Here is a 24358-nt window from a genome sequence, read left to right on the forward strand (position 1 = left end):
AACACAATAGGTAATTCTCATTTGTCTCAGATTGGCCTTCAAAGGCACTAAAAATAGGTCATGAAATATTTATGGGTGCTTTAAATAATTTATTATTCAACATTTTTTAAAGTTTATAACTTTCAGGAAAATTAATAGACTTTATATTCCTCCTGTTCTTTTCCTTGCTTAAGGCCTTGGTGTCAAATCTTACATCAACTAAAGAAGAGTTAATGAAACTACGACGGGTCCTCAGACCCCTGAGCCGTGCAGTCACAGATAACGATGGCCGAGGTCTGCTCAGAACCACCACGGCTCTGTGGGAGAAATGGCTGAGTATGCTGGAGGCTGCTGCAGAGTGGGAGATGTGGTGTGAAGAGCTGAAGCAGGACTGGAAGTTTGTCAGCGAAGGAGTAAGTGGTTCATTTCCAACAGTCGAGCCGTACCGTTTTCTTAAAAAGCGCCATTTAAATTGTTTTGTTACTTTTATATTGTCTTTATTTACAACGAGTCTTCAACCTCTATCATTTGTTTGCATTACATATGTGTTACACATAAATGTTTATAGAGGTCAGGCCCTATAAACATCAGCTCCAAGAAATGATACAATGTTTTTTATCATACTGGAATATTTTTTGGTATCAGATAATGCTTAGAAATAAGTGACTACTTGTTCATTCAAACTTTAAAATCTTTTTTGTGCAGATACATTAAATCCTTTTAAAAATAACTGCCTCTGCCTGGCACTAGCTTGTCACTAAAGGTTAGAATTAGGAAGTATTCATAATAACCAACTACTTTGGAAATTAACTACAATTGTTAAGTAAGGAGATTAACTATAGCTGCAAAGTATGGGTCTAAAAAGGTCTGATTTTTTTTCTGAAAACTGCCTCAAAGAAACTTCTGTGATACATAAATTAATCACACATGTTAATTTAACTATGTTTCAGGACTTACATATCACATATATGTAGAAAAGAAAGTTTAAAATAGTATAGAGGCTTCCTCTCTGCACATTTTTTGTGTTCAGGCTGTGTGGCTGTTCTTCTGGCGAGGTTGGTTGAATTCACAGGTGTGGAAGCTGTGAGTCTGGAAGGCTGACTAGGACATGTAGAGAGAGAGGGTTGAAAGGAGGAGTAGGAGGTACTGATGGACAAGGAGGTACATTCTGGTACACCTTTCATGGAGATCCTCATGCCACATTTGCAGCATTTTTCAGAGGTTCCAGCCTCTTGAAATTTTCTTTGGAAGACAGATGGGGAGTGGTAGAAATTCTGAAGAAATGGAAGTAAATGGAGATCCTTTCAGTTCATTTGGATTCAGTATGAATGGATATCCAAGAGACAGGAATTCTGTGGGGCCATCCCATCTCATACAAGACCCTGCAGTTATTCATGAACTTAGAATATCACTTAAAGAAATATATAGTGTTTGTAGTAAACGGATGAAGATTTCTCGAAAAAGGTTAAACCCTGATGGAAAGAGTTATAGATCTGATGACAAAATTCTCACTATTGAAATTTAAAAAGGGTAGAAAGAAGGCACCAAAATTATTTTTCCAAGGGAAGAAGGTGAAACACTAGCTAGTATTCTAGCAGACATTGTTTTTTATTATTACAGATAAAGATAACCCAAAATTTAGAAGGGATGGATCAAATATAACTTATACTGCTAAAATTAGCTTACGAGAGGCAACATGTGGCTGGCTGTTCGGTGAAAGTGCCAACAATGGATGAAGAACCATTGCTATGTCAAGAAATGACATTGTGAAACCTGGAATGAGAAGCATTACTGGATATGGGCTGCCATTTGCAGAAAACCCTGACCAATATGGTGGCCTTCTTCTTTTCTTAAAAAAAAAAAAAAGATTTTATGTATTTATTTTAAGAGAGGAGAAGGAAAGGGGAAAGAGAGGGAGAGAAACATCAATGTGTGGTTGCCCCTTGCACACCCCCTACTGCAGACCTGGCCTGCAAACTAGGCATGTGCCCTGACTGGGAATCAAACCAACGACCCTTTGGTTTGCAATCTGGCACTCAATCCACTGAGCCACACTAGTGAGGGCCATGGTGACCTCCTAATGGAATTTGAAGTGTCCTTCCCCAATTCTGTATCTTCATCATCCAAAGAAGTACTTAGGAAACATCTTCCTGCCTCATAGAATGAAAACTTTGTTTTCCATATTTTGATAAGGCACTGAAAATATAAAAGGACTGGCAGTTTACTGATGCAGATGTGAATTCTATATAAAGACATATAAATTATTTTGAGGGTTCATTGAATTGCATGAATAGACACAGGTCAAATAAATAGACAAAAGGGACTTTTACAGTTAGAAATGAGGAGAAACCATTCACTCTATTTTGTTTCACTTCTCCAAAGCCAGAAATTTTTAGTATTTTGCTTACTTGTAAAATTTGATTTTGTGGAGTTTGCAGATGTATTTCTAATAAATAGCCTATCCAAGTACTTTATTTCTTATATCTTTACATTATTAGTTTGGTAGGTTCTCATTTACAGTGGAAATTGAAATTCTTTAACTATGCATGTGATATGTGCTTCTAGAAAATAAAAACCCAGGTCATTTGGAAATGTGATCAACTAGATTTAAATCACCATCTGAAGTGCTGCTCTAGGACTGGTACCCACAAAAGAATATCCTCGTGCATATGGTTCACCATTTTGATTTTTAAAATATGCTGGAGCATTTGTTAATAACATAGTTGTAATGTTCTCAAGGTGGACCTTTTCTCCATAAAAACAAAATTAATGGCAATTTATCTCTTGTGGAAATCCTGATTGCCTAAGCTACTGATATTTTAGAAATGGACTGTTTTTAAAATGACATATATGATTCTTTGCAAGTTGACTATATATCTTGGACTTAATAAATTATAGGCACATTTTATTATCCACTACTTTAAACTAGTTTGTTTACTAATAAACATATTTTTAGAGGAAATGTTACTTGGAATTAATTTTCCAATTACACAGTCTTTTGTAACTTATTCATAATATACTACATGTACCTTACGCAATTTCCCAAAAAAGAACAACCTACCACTAGGTATTAAAGCCAAATATGGGGAAAATAAACACTAACTGCTGCTTGTGGTGATGTTGCTGCTACTTGTTATGCATATAAATATTTTACTTTTTCATATGTATAGGTTGCATTTCTTAGGTGTTTTAATTTTTAAATATATTTACATCTGGAAAATTTTTTAAAATACAATTGTATAGAATTACCTTAGGGTTCTCTTTAATTCTTTCATCTTTCCAAAGGGCCAGGTATAAATGAGGTAGAAATCAGAACATTAAATGAAAATTCTCCTCTCTTACTCATGTCAAAATTCCTGCTGAATTTACTTAAAAGAAAAATATACTGATCAGTACTTCATTAGATGTAGGACACATGTTTCGGTTTTTAAATGTTTAGTGCTATCATATTTTCTTGCTTAAAATTTGTCATTCTTGAAAATGAATATCATTTTGGTGGTGCTGGTGAAGTTTCATTAGTAAATAGTCTCTTGAATGTTAAAACTCTAAGAAGCACTGTGTAGTATACCTTTAGCAGGACTGCTAGCCTCCAATTCTTTCCTGTTCAGAATGGCACTGTTTATTGAGTTTCTACAGTAGGTTCTGTGCCTTGCTGAGACCGCATTTCACACATGATACCACTACATCCTTGCATCGCCCTCAGGAGTTATTCCCATTTTATTGATGGGGAAACTGAGGCACTAAGCAATTTAAGTTGGCATAAGACCTCCCAGCCAGTGATTGACTTACAAGCTTCTGTGGGCTGGGACCACATCTCTTTCATGCACAGCTGTGACTTTAGAATCGTCCAGGGCTTTGTGCCTAGTAGGCACTTAGTAAATATTTCTTGAGTGACTTGAGGTCTTATTCAAACCCAGGTCTAAGGCTAATCCTAAGCTTTAGTTCTTTTTATCTTACATTGTTTCTCTACTGCTATGTAACTATTTGCAATTATATTTTATTTATTAATTCAGACCACATTCATTTAGATCTTTGTAATTATTCATAAAGTATTTGACAGTATCTGCCTAACAGAATGTGTTTTTCAAAGAGTAGCAAAAACAAAATCTGTCCTCATGTAGTAACAAAAACTACTAACACTTAATAGGCACGTATTGAACATATGACATGCACAGCTCTAAGCTCTTTATGTGTATTATCATTTATCCTCTCAAAAATCCTGTGAGGTAGATATTTTATAGTCCTCATTTTATAGATGAGAAAAGTACGATTTAGTTGTTCAGATTCACAAGTGAGTGCCAGAAGTGGCTTAAAACTGACACTCTGGGGTTTAACTGCTAATCTATCAACTTGAATGATATTTATACACACCAGATTGATGTGAGGTTTTAAAATAGCTTTATCCACTCAATAAAAACTATATCATCTAAAGACCTGTACATGCAAGGTCATGTTAATATGGTTGGTGAATTTGTATGTGACAAAATGAATTTATATATGACAAAATGAATAAAGGTTTTACATAAGTGGATTTTAAAAGCAAATTTAAACATTTACAAATGTTTAAATTTACAAATTTACATTTGCAAATTAAAGCTCTATTTACATTTACAAATTAAAAATCAATTTAAATTTTTATTAACCCTCCCCCAAGTCTTACCTCTCTGTTTTCTTAAACAGAATTTGCTTCATTTAATTATTCATTTCTGATTATTCACAGTCATCAGTTTATGCTTCAGTGATTTTAATGTGCTAGAATAAATCTGTGTCTTCAAAGATAATAGGAGATGGAAAGCTGGCTTCTTCCCCTTGGACCAAAAGTCCAAAAGCCTTTCTATATTAGTTCCTATTTCTTTTGTCACAGGGTTTTGAGTCTCCCTCACTGTAATTGCTTATGGTTTCTTCTCCCTATCTAGACTCTACTTTAAATCGACTGTGAACCCAAAAGTTTTATAACCAATTTTTTTTTTAGAAAAAAAAATTGTCCAAGGAAATCATCCAGGGGCTGCAGAGCCTCTTGTAGGTATACCATTGGTACATAATCTTTGTGGCATCTATTTTCCTGATTTGAGGGCTGTATTTACCCTTTTTGGTGTAAAGTTTGTTGAATTTTGACAAGTGCATACAGTCATATGACCACCAACAAAATCAAGATTTAGAACATTTTCTTCACCCCAAAAAGTTCCTTTATGCCTTTTTGTGGGCATCTCCTTTCATCATCTCTAGCCCGTGACAACCATTAATCTGTTCTTACATTTCTGGAATGTCGTATAAATGGACTGAGATAGTTTATGGTCTTTTGAGTCTGACCTCTTTTCACTAAGGGTGATGCATGTGAGATTCATTCATGTTGCTGCTCATATCAGCAGTTCATCTCTTTTTATTCCTGGGTAATATTCTACTGCATACATGTACAGCAGTTTGTTTATTCATTCATGAGTTAGAGAATTGCCAGGGTTTTGAGTAAAATTATTGTCCTAATCAAAATTATTCTTCCCCCTTGTGTTCCCCTCCTTAATCACTTAGGAGCTCACAGCAGACAGCAGAGCCTAAGGTAGAGGCTTGCAGGCAGGTGGTTTATTTTGGAAAGTGATCCTAGGGAACACGAGTGGGTGACAAGGAGCACTGAAACTGGAGGTCAGAGCCTTGAATTGCTTCACTTTTATTGGTGCTGGTTGCCACAGTTGCCCACTTAGGGTTATCACCAGGCACAGCAGCACCAAGAGATGCTCCATTAAGTCCTGGTTTATAGACATAGTTCTTTCAACCCAGAGGCATATTGGAAACCCTAGGTGTACAATGAACTCTGTCAGTAGAGCAATTTATCTCTTTCCGTGCTGGGTCTTTGGCAGGGGGGCTGCGAAATGACCCTGTGGAAACTTTATCTCAATCCCGGGTGGAAATACAGCTATCTGGACTTCGAATACAACTGAATTTAGGTTTGAGGGGATGGAAAGCACAAATGCCATATCTGGGTCTCTTGAAGCGGGGCCAGTCTGCACCTGCACGCATGTGTTCTAGTGACTGGGACTCATAGCTGGGTTGTACGGTCCAAGTGGCAGGGAAGCTGACACCTCGTGAAGTGCCTCCTTTTCTCCAGACCCCCCTCTGCACTGGCAGCATTCTGATAAAAGGACCTCAGCCACATTTCCAAGTGTAGCATACACTGCCTCCAGAATCCCAGACTCCTCTGGGGTGGTGCCTCTGAACAATTTGATCTTTACCTCATAGAGATTCTGGCATGCCCTAGGCCACTGGGCCCCTGGGAACTTAACTGATGCTGGAGTTCCTAAATTTTCATAGGTTTTCATTCCTACCCCCGGCATCCAGGTCCTCCTTCATCATTTGAGTTAGCATGGTACCGTTAATGTAGTTGACCAGTGTGATGCTCAGGAATGTCAAGATTGCAAGATTCCTGTCTCAGCTGGCACGTAGAGGAGACTTTGCAGCATGAGGGCAGATGTGATGAAAGGCTGGTGCAGCCGAGGTGTGAGCCAGAGGGTTTGAGGAGATGCAGGAGAGGGATCTGGTTTTCTGGAATTCAGAATCTTTATTCTAAATTCGGGGCCGATAGAAGTCCACCTTCCATATATGTGATGGGTCAGGTAATGCATTTCTGGGTTCTGCACATAGGTGTTGGTAAACATCTGATTATTAGTTCAGTCCTTCAGGCTGCTTTCCCTTTGCTGTAAGTGTCAGGGCAATGAGGACATAGTGGCCTTACTTTGTTTTGAGCATAAGTGATCAGATGTGAAAGGAAAGAAAACTGTAGAAAAAGTATCCAGTGGTTGCCCAGGCTTGTACTGAGTGGATGCAGTTTGGTGGAGCTCATTTTAACTATCCTGTGGTTATCTCCAGAGAAACGATCCCCAGTGCAGCTGCCATCTAAAGGAAAAGTTATTTTTTTAAAGATTTTATTTATTTATTTTTAGAGAGGGAAGGGAGGGAGAGGGAGAGGGAGAGAGGGAGAGGGAGAAACATCAGTGTGTGGTTGCTGAGGGCCATGGCCTGCAACCCAGGCGTGTGCCCTGACTGGGAATTGAACCTGCGATGCTTTGGTTCGTAGCCCGCGCTCAATCCACTGAGCTATGCCAGCCAGGGTTAGGAAAAGTTATTTATGAAATCACTCAACAGTGTCTCCTTCAGTTCATAACCGCGATATTTCATTTTAATCACATGTCTACGTGATCAATAGGTGGGAGCTACGGGATTCTGATAGTGGAGGCATAATATTACCAGCTGTAAAAAGTAAATATTACCTTGCAGTAGGTTATGGCATTCAGAGCCCTTTAAAAACCAGTATACAAACGTTATGGTTGAAAACCAGTATACAAACATTAAGGTATGTTTTTCAGCCCTGAGATAGTAAGACTATATTTTACTTATTTTAGGTCTCTCTTTTCATTTCTTGAATTAGGTTGAACGAGAAGCAATTATTTTAGATAATCTTCAGGAAGAACTCCCTGAAATTTCCAAGACAAAAGAGGCAGCCACCACGGCAGAACTCTCTGAGCTAGCAGACTGTTTAAGCCAATATGAAGAGAACGCAGAGAAGCAGCAGCTGTCGCTGGCCCTGCTCCTTCAGCGCATCAAAAGTATCCAGAGCGCTGCGGACAGCGCAGGCGCAGTGCAGACTGTGCCGGCGTTGCAGGAGATTACATCTATGCAAGAACGATGCGATAAGTAAGATTTCACAAAAAAACTATTAAGGAAACATGTTTGACAGTTTGGGGTTTAAAATTAAGAAAATACTGAATTTCAAGAATATAAAATATTTCAGGATAATGACAAATGATATGACAGAATTGAGTTGAATCAACACAGCAATCGAAAGGGATAGAAAAGATTGATAACGATAATTTAAACAAGCACCTGTTTTTCATCTTGGTATTACTGAGGATGAATACACTTCATTCTGATTGCTGTTTTTTTAATTTAGTAATACATATTTATTATATGAAGTTTAGAGACTGTGGGACATTATAAAGATTAATATGAAATCCACTTTTAATTTTACAACTCAGCAACAACCACTGCCAATCACTTTTTTCTCATCTTTTTTAACTATAATTATACTTCTAAACAAATTGTGAGCCTAGCACTATACTGTTTTGTATTCTGCTGAATCATTTATCAGCATATCATGTTTGTTTGTCTCTGCCATGAATGCTTTCTGAAACATAGCTGTATAGTTTTTCATCATGTGGATATGCAGTAACTTATTCACCAAGCCCCCAATACACAACCTTTAAATAATATATATTGTTTTTACTTTTATAAAGCACTGCAGTGAATGTTTTCGTGCCACGTTCTCTGTCTGCATCTGTAATTAATTCATTAAAAAATGCTGAGAAGCAGAGGCATTGAGCTAAAGTGTCTAGTAAATTACAGGTAGAGATACTTACCTAATTAATAGCTCGCAGGAAGGATTTAGTCACTTCAACTCCTCTGCGGATACGGTGCAAACCTGCACAGCACACGGGGTCAGCCGAGATAAAAAGGCTGGCGCGGGTGTCCATCCCCAAGAACCAGCCCATGCCTCCATTCACACCTCAACGTCGTGTTCCTTTGAACGCAAGGATTACACAGAAAAGAGGATAGAGATGGCAAGTGTTATAGAAAGTGTGAAAAGAGGGTATTTTGAGATTAAAGTTTTGGAGAGGTTTTTGATTGAGTGATAGAATTTGATATATGCTTTATATGTCCAGTATATAAATCATTGAAACTGGTACTTTTCTCTCAGAAAAAAAAAATTTTGTGAGCTATGTGAACATCTTGTTGTTGAAATAAACCTATTTCACAGATGAGCAGGCTAGAGGAACAATTTTTTTTGATGCTGTATTTTAGGCTTTTTCAGAAAGCTCAAGAAAATAAGGAATTGCTGCTGAATGAAATCCAAGAGCGACATTCTTTCACAAAAGAAATAATTGCTTTGAAGAGTTTATTTCAACAGATCACAACTTCTTTCCAAAATATGGAACTACAGGATGGCCTAGAGAAAGCAGAGCAGTTCGAGGTAAGTCAGAAATGAACTTGTGAAGGCGGCTGGTATAGGTTTGTAGTCTTGAATGCAGGTACTCAGTCGGGACAGAGGTGACTCGGTGACGAGAGTGGAGCAGTCCAGGAGAGAGGAAAGCACGTGCAAAGGCCCTGTGGCCTGGTGCGGGCACAGCCACAGAAGATCAGTGTGGCTGGAGAGCAGAGAGCAGGTTTGAGGCCAGGGCCAGGTTGGGGAGTAGGCCAGTATGGACCAAGCAGCCCTTTTTTGACCACATTTTACATGTGTTTGGTGAACAAAGGCCTTAGACCACTCTTGAATAGCATGTTAGATAATTCACATTAGTGGGGTGTAATGTCTCACTTCTGATAGGGTGGAACTGTTTTTACTTACAACACTTCTGACAGCAAATGTGTGGGTCCCCCTACTCCACCCTGCCTGCAACACACACACCCCACACCAACCTATTCTCCAGCTCCTTGTACTCCAACCGGGTGTCCTGCAGTTCAGTTCAATTCTGACACTAACTTCCAGGAGTTAACACAGACCTCACAGCTTAAGGGCTGAGTCCCACAAGACTTCCCTCACTTCACACACCAAAGGGCAAGCCCCAGGCCTCTGGTACTTTTGACTGACAAGTCTATGTAAGGACTTCTTATGACCCCCTCCTCAGCTTCAATAATTTGTTAGAATGCCTCAAACAGAAGTCAGGAGAGCACTTTGCTTACTGTTATCGTTTTATTATACAGGATACAACTCAAGGACAACCAAAGGGAAGAGATACATAGGGCAAGGTATGGGGGGAGGGGTGTGGAGCCTCTAAGACCTCACTACTGGGTGTGTCACTCTCCCAGCACCCCAACGAGTTTGCCAACTCCAAAGGTCTCCAAACCTTGGCAGTTAGGGCTTTTTATGGAGGTTCCATTACATAGGCATGATTGGTTAAATTACTGTTTATTGGAGATTAACTCAACCTGAGTGGCTCCTCTCTCCTTCCTAGTGCATGGGAAGTAGAGCAGAAATTTCATTCCAACTGGTACCAAACTAAAGGGGTTCAGTTCCCTGCACACACCGAAGTGCAATCAAACGTGACCAGGAGTTTGTAGCAACGAAAGGTTAGTTAAGGAAATGGTGCGAATCACAGGGCAGCATTGCTCTCAGACCTGGCTCCCTGATAGTTTCTAGGGGAGGGTTATACAGGGGAAAATCTTGAATCATGGTGACTGAGGGAGTTAGGGCCCTTTTGGGGGTTGCAGTCTCTCTACTGATTGATCAGCACTAGGGCAGGGGGTAGCTGATCTGTGCATCTGGCCCTGACATCAGCCACGGCATTGCCGTGTCTGGCTTTGCAAACGTGGTTGGTGGAGTCGGTCTGCTTTTCTGGGTCTAGAGCTGAAACACAGCTGTGGCCTGGATGTTACCTCCAGTTCCACTGAAACTCTGTCTCTGTGGGTGAACAGACCTGAGACTTTGTTCCTGAGATTATTTGACGCTGACCAGAGCCTCAGCGCCCTGCAAGCTTAATGGTTAAAGAAGTGCACAGCAGAGGGAAGGGGTGAGTCAGGGCACTCCTGGCCTGCACCAGGCCCGTTTGAACCGAAAGGAAAGGAGAACCTGACTGATGAAGGAAGGGACGTTTCTGTGTGGCTGCAAGTGTCGGTTCTTCTGGCAACCAGCCCCCATTCTAAGCTATCACATCGTTATTGGGGCATCCCAAGAGTCATCTCATTTGTGTAAACTCAGGTTTTGGTTGAAAAATAAATGACAAAAGATGCTGCTCTCACTACATTTAGGAAATGTCAAGCATTTTAGAAGCTGTGCCAGAAACCAGTGATGAAGACCAAGTGTGTATGTTATATCACAGTATCGCAGCATCGTTTGGGAACTCTACCCCCCCACCCCCAGGATGTCTCTTATTCAGGTCCAATGGTAACAGGCAAAAATGATATTTGCAAGTTTATTCAAAAGTCACATGCTGTCATTAATCAGAGTTGGTTGTCAGTGTTGAGAAGGGAAACGCACTGTCCCTCATGGAATCAGTCTTCTAGGGGAAGCCATCTATTTGCAGCTTTGAGTGAAGCTCTGTGTCCCCAGAGCAGGTCTAGATAAACCAGGGTGACACTGTACCTCAAACCCCAGCTTTGTCTGCCTGGCATTGTTCTCTAACTTTCCCTTGTCTAGATTCGCTCTCTGCTGTGGATTGAGAAAAGGAAAACAGTGTCACATCATGAAGTCATTCAAAATTGTAATCATTCTTCAGTACAGTGACTCACTCAATCCATTAACGCAAACAAGGCTGCTGCACGGCTACTCTAAAAACAAACAAGCCCAAAAAGCCAGAGCAAAGTCAAAAAGTATTTTTCCACTTGATCTTTGGGAAACCTTCCCAAACAAATGAGTTTCTCCTTTATAATTAGTGCAGGAGAACCTAGATCAGATTTTGTTTCTAGGCCACAACCAATGGACTATTTGTTCAGGTTTCTTTTATCTGCTGAAACCCACATTCTTTGCCTGGAACTGGAACTCTCCTGTTTGAAAGAAGTTGAGCTCTGCTGGGCTGTCTAATTACATGAAAGCAGACACTTCTGCTTCAAGCGTAAGGGCTTTTAGTGGCCTTGAATCATTGTGATGATAATGTAGGAAGAAACAGAAATGGCAACAAGTTAATAACAAAAAAAAACTTCTTTGAAACTTTTTGCTACTTGCAGCTTTTTAGATCGAGGCTGCCACCGAGATACAGTTAAATCCTAGAGGTACTTTAGAAGCAGGAGATGTTGTAATGTCTTTTCAGGACAATGGTTTGACACTGGGAAGAGATAGCAAGTTTAATTCTTACAAATTAGAAAGCATCATCTGACCAAAAGGAGTATCTCTCAGGCTTAATCAGCTTGTATCAACAGTGAGGTTTTGTCATGCAAAATTTGTGCATTTAAATCATAAGGATGTGCTGGAAAGCCGCTTTTATTTTCAGAGTTAAACTCTTCCCCCATCCTGTGAGTACTGAAACTCTCTTGATGTTTTCAGGAGCTTCAAAGCAGTTTTAAGAAAGGGAAGCTAACTTTTGAGAATATTATGGAAAAACTCCGAATCAAGTATTCTGAAATGTACACCATAGTTCCCGCAGAGATTGAGTCCCAGGTGGAAGAATGCAGGAAAGCTTTAGAAGACGTAGAAGAAAAGGTAATAATGATGTTTGCACTAGTGTTGTTATTTGTGGGGTTGAATGAATGTAACGAAAATATTTAGTATCATATTTTTATTTGCCCTGATTTCAACTATAACGTTTATACAGTTTAGTTAAGTGATAATTTTGTGTATTGAATACTGAGATGCAATTGCTCTGAATAAGCGGAGGAAAACACAGAAATTAGGTAATCTGTTTATTTTTAGTTGTCAAGATGGTTAGTATTTCTTCTCTTGTATTTAGACATAGTTAAGTATTAACTTTCACTTGTTTTTTTTTTTAAACTGGACACCCACTTTAAAGTTATGGACATGGATAATGCTTTGTTTTAAAACATGTTCTCCTTGTATGTTTTGAAATAGCAACCAACAACAATAAGAATAAAAATTTCACATGTCACTTAATGCACAGTGCCTTTCTAATGATGGTGGTAGCACAATTCTCATAAATCATAGCTGGGCAAATCCTTACACTTGGAAGTCCAGTTTAGAAGCATGACTGGGAAATGTTTCGTAGTACAGACTTAGGAGTTTAGCAAGGCAATGTTACTGAATTGTAAAAAGGCAGCCCAAATTCAACAGAACAAAATTGTGTTCTATTTAGCACCCACAGAAAGATTTTTGTATTGCTTTTCAAAGCCTAGGATATCTCTAACTTAGTTAGTAAAATAGATAGTAAATACACACACAGAAATAAGATTTCAAACTTAGTTAACTTCTATGCAGGTTTCTATGCAAACTTAGCTAACCTATGTAAACATCTCATAAACTCCTAATATATATTTATAAGAACTCTTGTTGATTTAACATGCAATAAACTCTGTTATGAGGTACTTTCTCAAGAATCACGTACTATTGATTTTATTTTAAGAGAATCTAAATGTTTTGAGAGAAACTAAATTCGTTCTTGTGAATGCATCATGTGAAAATCCCCAATAAAGTGAATTAATAATCAAAATTTGTCTTTTGAACTTAAGGTTGAAACTTTCAACTGTAGCTTACGTCTTTATAACAAAAAGCAACAGATTTCTCTTGTGGGGTGTGTCTGAAGGTTCCAGGCGGCAGATGCAGTGCCATTCTGTACAGTTCAGGCCGCAGCGTGACTTCCCTAAGTCCTGATCTCTCCTAATGTTCCTAAGTGGTGTCCGTCCCTGCCAGCAGAACAGCTGCCCAAAAGATCAGAAAGCTTTATTTTGTGGAAATTTGTTACATAGGACTAGAAAGTTATATAGCAACAAAAAACCCAGTGCAGGGTTAATTTTTTTTTTCTAGAAGTCTTGCCTGCGGTGTGGTATGGTCTGTGAAATAAAAACAGTTTTTGAAAGTATCAACAGCTTGATGTGAAAAGAGCGTGGACTCCGGGGTCTGGCAGCCTGGGGCTTCTTGGGGCAAGGTCACCTGTGGCCTTGACATGTGACCTTAATTTAAGCAAGTCATCCAGCCTCTGTTTAGTTTCTGCATCTGCTTACTATCTTTATTGGAATGTTCTAGTCTCAGTGGTTATATAGATAGTAGTTTTTAAAAAAGTTAAAGGATGATACGAAAGCAAAAAGTATTATTTAGTTATTCAGTGGCTGCTGGAAGAAAACCTTATCAATGTAGCCAAAAGAAGGAAAAAAAGGAACATGAACTAATTAATCAGGTGTTTGAAAAATGACACACTCAACATTCATGTATCTTTCCTAACCTAAGTAATTTTTTAAAGAAAATCATTTGGATAAAAAGTGACACTGTTCAGCAGCTAGATTTCTGACTGCTGTGAAAACACACTGGAAACTTTCCCACAGAGAAAACTAAGCTTTGAATGTCCTAGAGGTTATTTTACCCTAATGAATATTAAGGCGGGAATTACAATGTTTTAAGTCAGCTTGAGAAGAAATTTGATTTTATTGAAAACAGTTCTTTACAGAGGATTTCCTCGTAAAATGGAGAGACTGTGTAATGAATAGTTTACCTCTCAGGAATTCTTTCATGTCATCTGCTCCACTGGGTGTGTTCCAGGAGACCGCTCGATTGCTGTGCCCCATGTGGCACGCATGTATCTGTAAGTATATGCCGTGGATTACATTCAACAAATTTGTGTTTGTCAGTTTTCTTTCCTTTCTTTAGGTTGGATTTAACAGATTGGGTCAGCACAGCTGCCATCTCCTCACCTGCTAATGTGCTCTCTCATTAACACATTAGCCAGCGTGGTTTGAAAGTTTACAGGGGACCTTTAAACAATTTTTATAACAAAAGCACATAACAGTGGGACTAACCCTTTTATCATTTGAACTCGTGACTAGAGTGCAGGAAACAACTCTAAACCAAAATATGTCTTTGTCCCTTTGTAACAGATTAGCAGTGAAATCTTGAAAAGTTCACCATCATACGCAATGAGCAGAAAAATAGATGAAATCAACAATGGACTTCATAATGTTGAAAAGATGTTGCAGCAGAAAAGCAAAAATATCGAGAAAGCTCAAGAAATTCAAAAGGTAACATCCTCCTTGCACTTCCTTCACCCTTGGTGTTCTGCCTGCTCATCTGTCATCATCACAGGGCGTGTCCCCCGGGGTAACCTGAACTACAGGGATGCTGGCCCAGCTCCACAGGCCACCCTTACCAAGGGCACCACCTACACTAGCTTGGTGGAGAATGTCGCATTTAAGAATTGTTCTCCGTTTTTTCAAGGTGAAAATATACCCAACCCCCTGAGAGCCTATGGTTGTGAACTGGCCTTTTCACAAGTAAAGGAGAGTGAAGGTCTTATATTTATAAGACTATATAAAAATATTATGCACACATATAAATATATATAAAACAAAGGCTAACATGTTGCTGTGTTTGAGCATTTCTTAGAACCTTTGCTTTTCTAAAGTGAAATATATTGGGGATTAAAATATGGAATGTTTATAAAACTCATTGGATTAAAAAATTTCAATAGGATTGTCAACTGTAATTGAAAAATAAGAGTGCAATAACATTAAAAAGTATTTCAATAGAATATGAATAGTATTAGCAGCTTTTCTTTAGACTGCAAGGGGGAATAGGAAAATAGAAATTCCAGTTTTTTCCCCTGGTAAAATGTCTTATGAAATAAAGTCTTAGGTAAAACTGTACATAAACATAATATTTTTTCCTCTTAACTCCCAAGTAAACTCTACATATAGAGAGCGGTTTTTAAAAGATTTTTTTTTTGTTATATTTATTTTTAGAGAGGGGGAAGGGAGGGAGAAAGGGAGGGGGAGAAACATTGATGTGAGAGAGAAACACAGATCAACTGCCTCTTGCACGCACCCAGGCCGGGCGTGGACCGAACCTACAACTCAGGCCTGTGCTCTGACTGGGGATTGAACTGGTGACTCTCCGCTTTGTGAGACGACACCCAGCCGACTGAGCCACACTGGGCAGGACTAGAGAGCATTCTTATTCTAATCTACATTTTAAGGAAATTTGCTAATGTGAATGGAGACTTTAAAAAATAGGTCAGAATATGGTTCACCATTGGACAAAATCTCAGACTCTTAATAAATAGAGGAATCTAATTTAAGCAACAAGATTTTCCCATTTCTAGAAATTATGTTCTTAAGCAAATATTAAGTAAGATTTAAATTTTTTTACCTTTGAAATGTTTGAACCCAGCTTGTCAGTTTGTTGAACCCAAAGCAGTTGCTACTGTTACCTGTGGCTACAACGCGCAGCCGCCACATTAATCCTGAGTGCGAGCAGATACGTTATTTTTATTAGTTTCATTTTTGTACTTGATCAAGATTGCCTTCTTGAAAGTATATGTATGTGCTGATCTAAATAGGTTTAAATATTAGCTGAAGCCCTTTTTAAACATAATGTTAACACTCTTGAAAGATGAGGGTGCGTCACCCTTGTTTGGTGCCTTCATCTCTGCGAATGTCCGGGTCTTTCTGCTCTCCTGCAGCTCATCTGTACCGAAATGAGCACTGTGAGAGTTGAGACACCTCAGAAAGAGTGTTTTCCAGTTTAGGTCGCCAGTGATTCCTGGGCACACGTGAATAGCTGCCTGTGGTGGTGTTTTGGTCGCATTTACTGTGCAAATAGCATGTGAACACCAGGAATTGCCACAATACACCATGACACCTGCGTTTAAATTGACATGTGATTTCCTTGTCCAGAAAATGTGGGACGAGCTGGATCTCTGGCATTCCAAGCTCAATGAGCTGGATTCTGAAGTACATGACATTGTGGAAGGGGATCCAGGACAGGCTCAAGAATGGATGGATAACTTGATGGTTCCTTTCCAGAAGTATCAGCAAGTATCTCAGAGAGCAGAATCGAGAACCTCCCAGTTAAATAAGGTGCGGTGGTAACATGTGATAATGGCACATAGTGTGTAGTGGTGTTGAGATCGGTTTAAAACAAATAAACATATATTCAGAGGGATCCAGTTTCCCTCTGATTGCCAGTTTTAGGATTTGAAGCTAGAGCCACACAGTAGGTTCAGGTGGGCACCCAAGGGTCAGAAGTCACTAAAGGGACAGGCAGAAAGTCTAACTGGGCAGGTAGAGGCAGGTATCTGAGATTCAGCCCCAGCACAGCTCTTCCCGCAAGCAATCTCGGGAGTCCAGGGAGGGGACCAGCAACAAGGAGGAATGTCATTCCGAACAGGACACCTCCTTTTTCCCCTCTAAGCAGAGGTCGTGGATGGGTGGCTGGTGTTGTATATGTGACCGAACAAGGGTGAGGCAGGGTCCTAGTCTCAGAGGAGCTGGGATGGCATAGGACAAGGCCCTGGACAGGAGGACAAAATACAAATCCAGTTTTCAGAATGAAGCATACTGTGGGAACCAGACTACTTGCAAGACTAACTCAAAACCCTTGCCGAGGCCCCTGGCTTTGGGGTGGAACTTTTTAAGTCCTTTTCGTCTGTGGTCTGGATTAGTCTTTAAGATTGGCAGGTTCAGAACTGGAGGGGAGGGGGCAAGTGGCCCCAGCCATGGGGTGTGGAGCCCTGCAGGGCTGACAGACCACTGACTAACAGCCGCAAATTCTTCATTCAAGTCAAGTAGGAAGCATTAGTCAGACTGAGTTTGTTATCGCCTCTCTTTCACAGGCCACAGTCAAGATGGAGGAATATCATGATCTTTTGAAGAGTACTGAGGCTTGGATAGAAAATACCAGTCGTTTGCTGGCTAATCCTGCCGACTATGCCTCTTCAAAGGCACTGAGTCTCCATGCTAGCACCCTTCAGGTAAGTGTTCTTCCCATGCTTCCAGCGTGCCACAGAATCTGCGTCATGATCAGTGGCTTAGCTAACCATCACGGTGCTTCCTTTACCTTTTTTTTTCCCCCTGAAAAACCACCATATCTTCAACTGTGCCAAATGGCAGAAGGATGCTTGGAAGGGTGGCAGGCTGTAAACAGGGATTTTGGAGACCAGGATCTTGTTCTTTCTGTCCTGGTATCTACTGCGTCAGCAGTAGTACATACCAACCTTTTTGGCACCAGGGACTGGTTTCTTGGAAAACAGTTTTTCCACAGACCAGGGAGGGGATTGGCAGGGGATGGCTTTATAGCCTGTGACCAGATGCAGCTTAATCATCACTTGCCACTCACCGATAGGGTTTTGTTACGAGTTTGCAAGCAGTTGAATTACTATGGCCTCTGTGCAGTCAAACCTCTCTGCAAATGGTAATCTGTACTTGCAGCCGCTCCCCAGCGCTAGCATCACCATCTCAATCCTACTTCAGATCATCAGCGTTAGGTTCTCATGAAGAGCATGCAGCCAAGATCCCTCACACGCACAGTTCACAGTAGGTGCGCGCTCCTATGAGAATCTAATGCCACAGCTGACCTGGCAGGAGGCGGAGCTCAGGCCTTAATGTGAGCCACAGGGAGCAGCTGTAAATACAGATGAGGCTTTGCTCGCTCTCCCACTGCTCACCTCCTACTGAGTGGCCTGGCTCCTAACAGGTTGGGGACCCCTATATTACCTGACTCTTGGGGTAATTTACTGTATCCTCTATGGACCTCGGTTTCCCCCATCAGTGAAATAAGAACATTGCACTGAGTGGTGATGGTTTTGGTTGGCAAAATTCTAAAATGGATCCCAATGTTTTTGTCCCCTGATGTACATGACCTGTATAATCCCCCTCCCCTTGAGTATGGGTGAGAATATGAGTATGTGATGAACTAGCCTCTCCATTGATTAGGTTTCATCACTGTACTGCTAAGGGAATGGGGTGATCATTCCCGTGAATACAGGATCAGTCATGGTTGTATAATTGTAAGATTTTCTGCAAGCAGACTGGAGAGAGATTCTCCCGCTGGCTTGAAGAAGTACGCTGCCATGTGATGAGAGGGCCGTGGGGCTAGGATCCCAGGGCGGCCTCTAGAAGCTGAGAGTGACCCCCTGTCCATAGTCAGCAGGAAAGCTGGCATCTCAGCCCTGCAGCTGAGTTCTGCCAGCATCCTGCATGAACTTGGGAGAGAAACCCATGCTCCAGATGGCACTTGATTGCAGCCATGTAGCATCCTGAGCAGAAGACTCACCTAATCTGTTCCTGGACTCTTGAGCCATGGGACCTATGAGAATAATACCTTTGTGTTTATTTTAAGATGCTAAGTGTGGTAATTAGTTACACAGCATTAAAAAAAATTAATCCGTGGTTCCTTCCCATTCTACCATGCCATAATCCCAAATTTCCTGTACTCCCAGGCACTCTGCAGGTGCCCCGTGCCCCCATGCTAGCTTGCCAAGACAAATGAAAGCATTTTCTTACTCTGGGCCATGACTGCTAGAGATCTTCCAGGTGCCAACTGTTGGCTTAAGTTTTATTATGAAGGCGTATTTCGCTTCTCTCATATTATTTAGCCACCAGTAAGAATCTCTTAGGAAAAGGTTTATTCTGTAGCAATTTTTAGGGTAATCAGACCTCAAAGTTGATCCAGCTCCTTTTTATGTCCTTAGAATAGCACAGTGTGTTCCTAAGTGAACAACTGACTTCATACCTCCCTGGTTTTGAAGATGTGCGGGCAGGGCATAAAGGTGTTACATTTTTACCCATTTGTTTCTTTTCTTCCCCTGTCCTGTGATTTCTGCCCCTGCCTCTTGGGTTGGCTTTCCACATCCCCCTTTATTTTAAATAAATTGCCTGTATTTTTCATCATTTTAAGGAGTTTACAAAGACAGAAGAGAAAAATAATGCCTTTCCCCTCAAAGGCTTATTATAAGATTTTTTTAAAAAACACTGTGTAAGAGTGAACTCAGGCAAAAGCAATTGGACTTTGCTACCTACTGACAGAAATGTAAAAGTGTGAAAGTATCTCTCACGTGCTGGCCTTTCTGAGCTGGAGCTGAGTAGAACTCTAGTTTGTGAGCTAGAAGTAGGGACACGGGGAGGTACAGGATGATTTCCCACAGACTGTATCCTAATACATCCCCCAAATGGAAAGTAAGTCTCAAATAACTGTTCATATGTGAATACCCCATTCTATCTTTATTTTTTAAAACAGTTGTCTTATTTTAGGATACCCTTTTGCATTTTTTTAGTACTACCAGGAGTGGTTTTTAAAATGACTTTTAAAGGTATCAAAACTTTCGACTAAGCTTTAAAAATGTTTTAATTGCATTATAACCTTCTATCTATGGATAGTATTATTTAAAATAGGTTTTTATAACCTAAAGATGCTGTTTATAACCCCAAACTGCTATTGTAGTTAAGAATCATGAAAACATAAATTTCATTGTAAGATAGGAAAACAACTTATTTTTTAATCAGCTTTGTTGCAATATAATTTGCATACCGTACAGCTAGATGAAATTTTTAGGTGAGTTGTGGTGACGGCATACAGCTGTGTAGCTGCCCCCACTGCCGAGATGGAGAACATTTCCATCCCCCCGAGTTTCCCCTGAGTCTCCTCCTGCTCCTTTACAGTCAGCCCCCCTCCCCCATCTTTAGCCCTAGTAAGCACGTGCTCCCTGCTTTCTATTCATACAGTTTTGCCTTTTGTGCAATATTCTATAAGTTGAATCATATAGTATGTAGTCTTTTGTACCTGACTTCTTTTACTTAGCATCATGTTTTTGAGGTTCATCTAGGTTGTTAGGTTTATAGGTAGTTTATTCTTTTGATCGCTGAATAGTATTCCATTAATGTAAATACATAATATGTTTAGCTCCTCACCAGTTAATGGACATTTGGGTTGTTCAAGGATTGACCTACATATTCAATATCTATTGTACTGTAACATGTTACTCTAGAAGTTAGCAGCCTAAAACAACAAACAGTTGTTACCTTACAGTCAGTGTGGGTCTGGAATCCAGGCAGGGCTTAGCAGAGTGCCTCTGGCTCAGGGGCTCTCATGAGAATGCAGTTGAGGTGTCGGCCAAGGCTGTGGTCTGCTCTGAAGGCTCACTTTGGGTGAGGGAGGCGGCAGGACGCACATCCAAGCTCATCCACAGGAGTGTTGGCAGGCCTTGGAAGAGCCACCTGCGTACACAAGGCTGCCTCATGGCGTGCCAGCTGGTTCCTCTCTCCATAAACAATCTTAAAGAGAGTGAGAGAGCTCCTGAGACAGAAACAGACTTGGATAATCTAACCTTGGAAATTACACCACATTGCTTCTGCCATATTTTATTAGAGGTCAATCAGTAAGCCCCAGTCCAAATTCCAGAGGGAAGGACTGCAGGTTAGTTGTTTCTGGACCTGTTAATGATGGCAGAGGAGCAGGATTATGTGGTTCAAAATGGGTGCTGCAAGTCCACCAGAATCAGTAGACACTCTGGCCCTGGCCACTTGGTTGGAGCGTCTTCCCTTATGCCAAAGGGTTGTTGGTTCAATTCCCAGGCAAGGCACATATCTAGGTTTCGGGTTTTGTCCCCAGCCGGGGCACATATGGGAGGCACCTGGTCAGCATTTCTGTCTCACATCCAATGTTCCTCTCTCTTTCTCTCTCAACCCCCACCCACCTCTAAAATGAATAAACACATTCTCAGCTGAAGATGAAAAAAAATTGTTACACACTCTGAAGTCATCCACTACCATCAGCAATAGTGTTCAGGGTTTTATTACATAACTGGAAATAACCAGGAGTTTGATATGTTGAGACAAATGTAAATTTTCTTGGATTTAAATTTTTGTCAGCTTTCAGTATCTTAATGTTTCTTTTCCCCCCCTTGTTTCTCATTATGTAGATGGCTTTGGAAGATTCTGAACAGAAACATAATCGTTTACATTCAGTTTTCACGGCTCTGGCAGACTTGTCGGTGATTTTTGAAACGGATGATTTAGCACAGTCCATACAAGAGCTAAGTCGTCAAGTAGCAGCTTTGCAACAAAACATCATGGAAAGCCTCCCACAGCTTCAGCGTATGGCTGATGTAAGTTGGCACTATAAAGATGTGATTTCTTATTTTTAATTTCTATTTCATTTAGTAAATTAGAGTTATCCTGTTAACTGATTTTATGAAGACACGTTGATCTGATACTTTTTATTTTTTCATTTATGTTCAAAGGAAAGAATCCTGATCAAATGCACTCAGTGTTTTCTCTTTGTCAAAGAGGAGATACTGTGGATTTACAGGCACCGTCAGCAGAGAGGGAATTAAAACAGATAACCTCCCAACTCTTCACCAATAGCAAATACTTTCTGAGGGGCTGGGGGATGCTGGCCCCTGGGTTTTTTAATATTTTACTTCAGCTTGAACCATGTGTGGTATTTAATTAAGGATGGAGTGCCATGTCAAGGGCAGAGAAAGCTAGTCCTATTTACCTTTTCTTCCTCAGTTACATTCCCTGTACCACACTTACATAACTTCGGGGAATAGCAATTGTTACATATTCTTGGTTAGTCATACCTGTTCCAAAGTTTTTACAATTGTAGAAGCTTTACAAAGCTTTACAATGTAGAAGCTTTGAAAGCTTCTACAATTTTTGATGAAAAATGTCCTAAAATACATTTTATATGTTTATATACCTTTCTCAATATAAGGTGCAGAAAATAATTTCAACATGCTTTAACTTTTCCTCATAGTCTGAATACATCACTATAAAGTTACTGACTGTACTTACTGCTTTTCTTGCTGATTGCTCTGTTTGTCCTCTGTTGAATGATCCCAACTGCTGTAATTTGAAACCCTTAGTCTATTTCTATGTAGTTTTTTTCTGTCCGGGTCATTATTAGCTGTGCCTCTATATTGCTACAGTGTGTCTGCCATGAGAGCTACAGTAAAGGCCCGAAGGCCGTCTCACGGTGTGAGTGGACTTCACCCTGGGGGTTTCATAGCACATGTTGCAGCATTTCACTTTAAGGTTCTCGTCCAGGCTCTAGAGGTTGATGTTGTTAAGAGAATAACCACTGCACAAATGATCTATTGTTTAAATTAGTTGAAGTTATAAAGTAACAACTTTTCAAATGGCAACAAGCCATCAGCAGGAATATCTGGTCCATTTTCCAGCTCCTTGTGTGTTCCTTTCTCTCCCAAGGGCAACTTGATCATTTTACTTACAGTGGTGGGAATTTTTAAAATGTGAGACTCACTTGTATTCAAGTGTTTAAACACATTCCAAAGATAAAGCTAAAGAGTTTGTAGATCATTGAGACTTTACCTAAAAACCAATTCAGATATATACTACAGATGGTCCCCAACTTACAATGGTTTCACTTAAGATTTTATTTTATTCATTTATTTTTTAAGATTTTATTTACTTATTTTTAGAGAGGGAAGGGAGGGAGATAGAGAGAGAGAGAGAGAAACATCAATGTGTGGTTGCTAGGGGTTATGGCCTGCAACCCAGGCATGTACCCTGGCTGGGAATCGAACCTGGAACACTTTGGTTCCCAGCCCGTGCTCAATCCACTGAGCTACGCCAGCCAGGGCTTATTTTTTATTTTTTGATGGTGAGAAAGTGAAATGCATTCAGTAGAAACCATATTTCAAGTTTTGAATTTTGATCTTTTCCCAGCTAGCAACATGAGGTAAGTTACTCTCTTGTGATGCTGGACAGAAGCAATGACCACCCCTCCCATCGGCTACGCTGTCCTCAGGGTAAACAGTCAGTACCCGAGATTGTGTATTCATTGTGTTAGATGATTTTGCCCAGCTCTAGGCTCATGCAGGTGTTCTGAGCACATACAAGGCTCAGCTGTGATGTTTAGTAGGTTAGGTGTATTAAATGCATTTTTTACTTAATGATATTTTTAATTTACAATGGGTTTTTCAGGCTGTAACCTCATCATAAGTCAAGAAGCATCTGTACCTTTGTTCTCAGAGTACAAGTAATTGAAAAGTGGCTTTATGAGGATCTTTAACTCAATAGTGTGTAAGCAGTGCTTTGTAGTGTGGTCTGCTAATAATAGAATAGCATTTTTTTATGGAAAACAATCAACAGTATCTGAGTAGCACTTGTTTAGTCTTTAAGAAGTATAGAAATGGCAAACATATTTTGGTTAAATGTTAGAATAGAATGAATGGCAATAAATTGTGTCTTATAGATGTATGCAGCTTATACTGCATGAGTTTTTTTTTTCTCTGAAACTCTAGGATGTGGTTGCTGTTGAAACTGAGGTAAAATCAATGGAGAAAAGAGTTTCAAAAATCAAAGCTATCCTGTTATCTAAAGAAATATTTGATTTTTCACCTGAAGAACAACTTAAGCATGGGGAGGTAAGCCTGGATCATTATTTAAAGTATTTTATCACAATATTTATTATGTTTATTTTTAGATATGTAATAATGTGATATAATAAAAAGTATTTAGTCATGCTACAATAATAGCACAATAAAATCAAAAGAGATATGGCTCAGGCCAGGTGGCTTAGTTGGTCAGAGTGTCATCCCATCCTCCAAAAGGTTGTGGTTTCAGTTCCTGATCAGGGCACGTGCCTAGGTTGTGGGTTTCATCTCCAGTCAGGGCACGTCCTGGAGGCAACGTCTCTCTCTCTCTCTCTCTGTCTCTGTCTGTCTCTCTCCCCCCCCCCTTTCTCTCTCTCTCAAATTCAATAAACATATTCTTGGGTAAGGATTAAAAAAAGTTGAAAGAGATATGAATGTCTATAAATATCATGTTTGAAATCATATAATACTATTTATATAGTTTTTTCATTTAATTTCTTCCAGAAACTTCAAAGTTTGGCAGTTTTGCTTTCAAGTCAAATTTAGTTGTTTAATAGTCCACGAGCTTAAGGCTCTAAGGCTGGAGAACTGAGTTCCAGCCCCAGCTAAACTGCTTATAACATTTC

At 40.0% G+C, this 24358-nt stretch overlaps 1 protein-coding gene and 1 pseudogene across 9 annotated transcripts in view; both read left to right on the forward strand.

Annotated features, from left to right (window-relative positions):
• SYNE2 (spectrin repeat containing nuclear envelope protein 2) overlaps positions 1 to 24358 on the forward strand; it is a 289942-nt gene that overhangs the window by 160169 nt on the left and 105415 nt on the right. For 8 of the 9 annotated variants that reach the window (XM_045822428.1, XM_045822429.1, XM_045822433.1 and 5 more), the window contains exons 51-59: positions 174 to 392; positions 7397 to 7662; positions 8827 to 8995; positions 12002 to 12157; positions 14497 to 14637; positions 16291 to 16473; positions 17229 to 17366; positions 21312 to 21497; positions 23661 to 23783. In XM_045822428.1, the coding sequence (XP_045678384.1) occupies positions 174 to 392; positions 7397 to 7662; positions 8827 to 8995; positions 12002 to 12157; positions 14497 to 14637; positions 16291 to 16473; positions 17229 to 17366; positions 21312 to 21497; positions 23661 to 23783 (1581 nt within the window). Of the gene's footprint in view, positions 1 to 173; positions 393 to 7396; positions 7663 to 8826; positions 8996 to 10023; positions 10093 to 12001; positions 12158 to 14496; positions 14638 to 16290; positions 16474 to 17228; positions 17367 to 21311; positions 21498 to 23660; positions 23784 to 24358 lie in introns of those variants that run through there. The other variant, XM_045822437.1, reaches the window with a different exon arrangement.
• Positions 1107 to 2140, forward strand: LOC123808104 (annotated as a pseudogene).

Source organism: Phyllostomus hastatus, unplaced genomic scaffold (assembly GCF_019186645.2).
Source record: "Phyllostomus hastatus isolate PE091 unplaced genomic scaffold, TTU_PhHast_1.1 phas_scaffold_501, whole genome shotgun sequence".
Taxonomy (NCBI): Eukaryota; Metazoa; Chordata; class Mammalia; order Chiroptera; family Phyllostomidae; genus Phyllostomus; species Phyllostomus hastatus.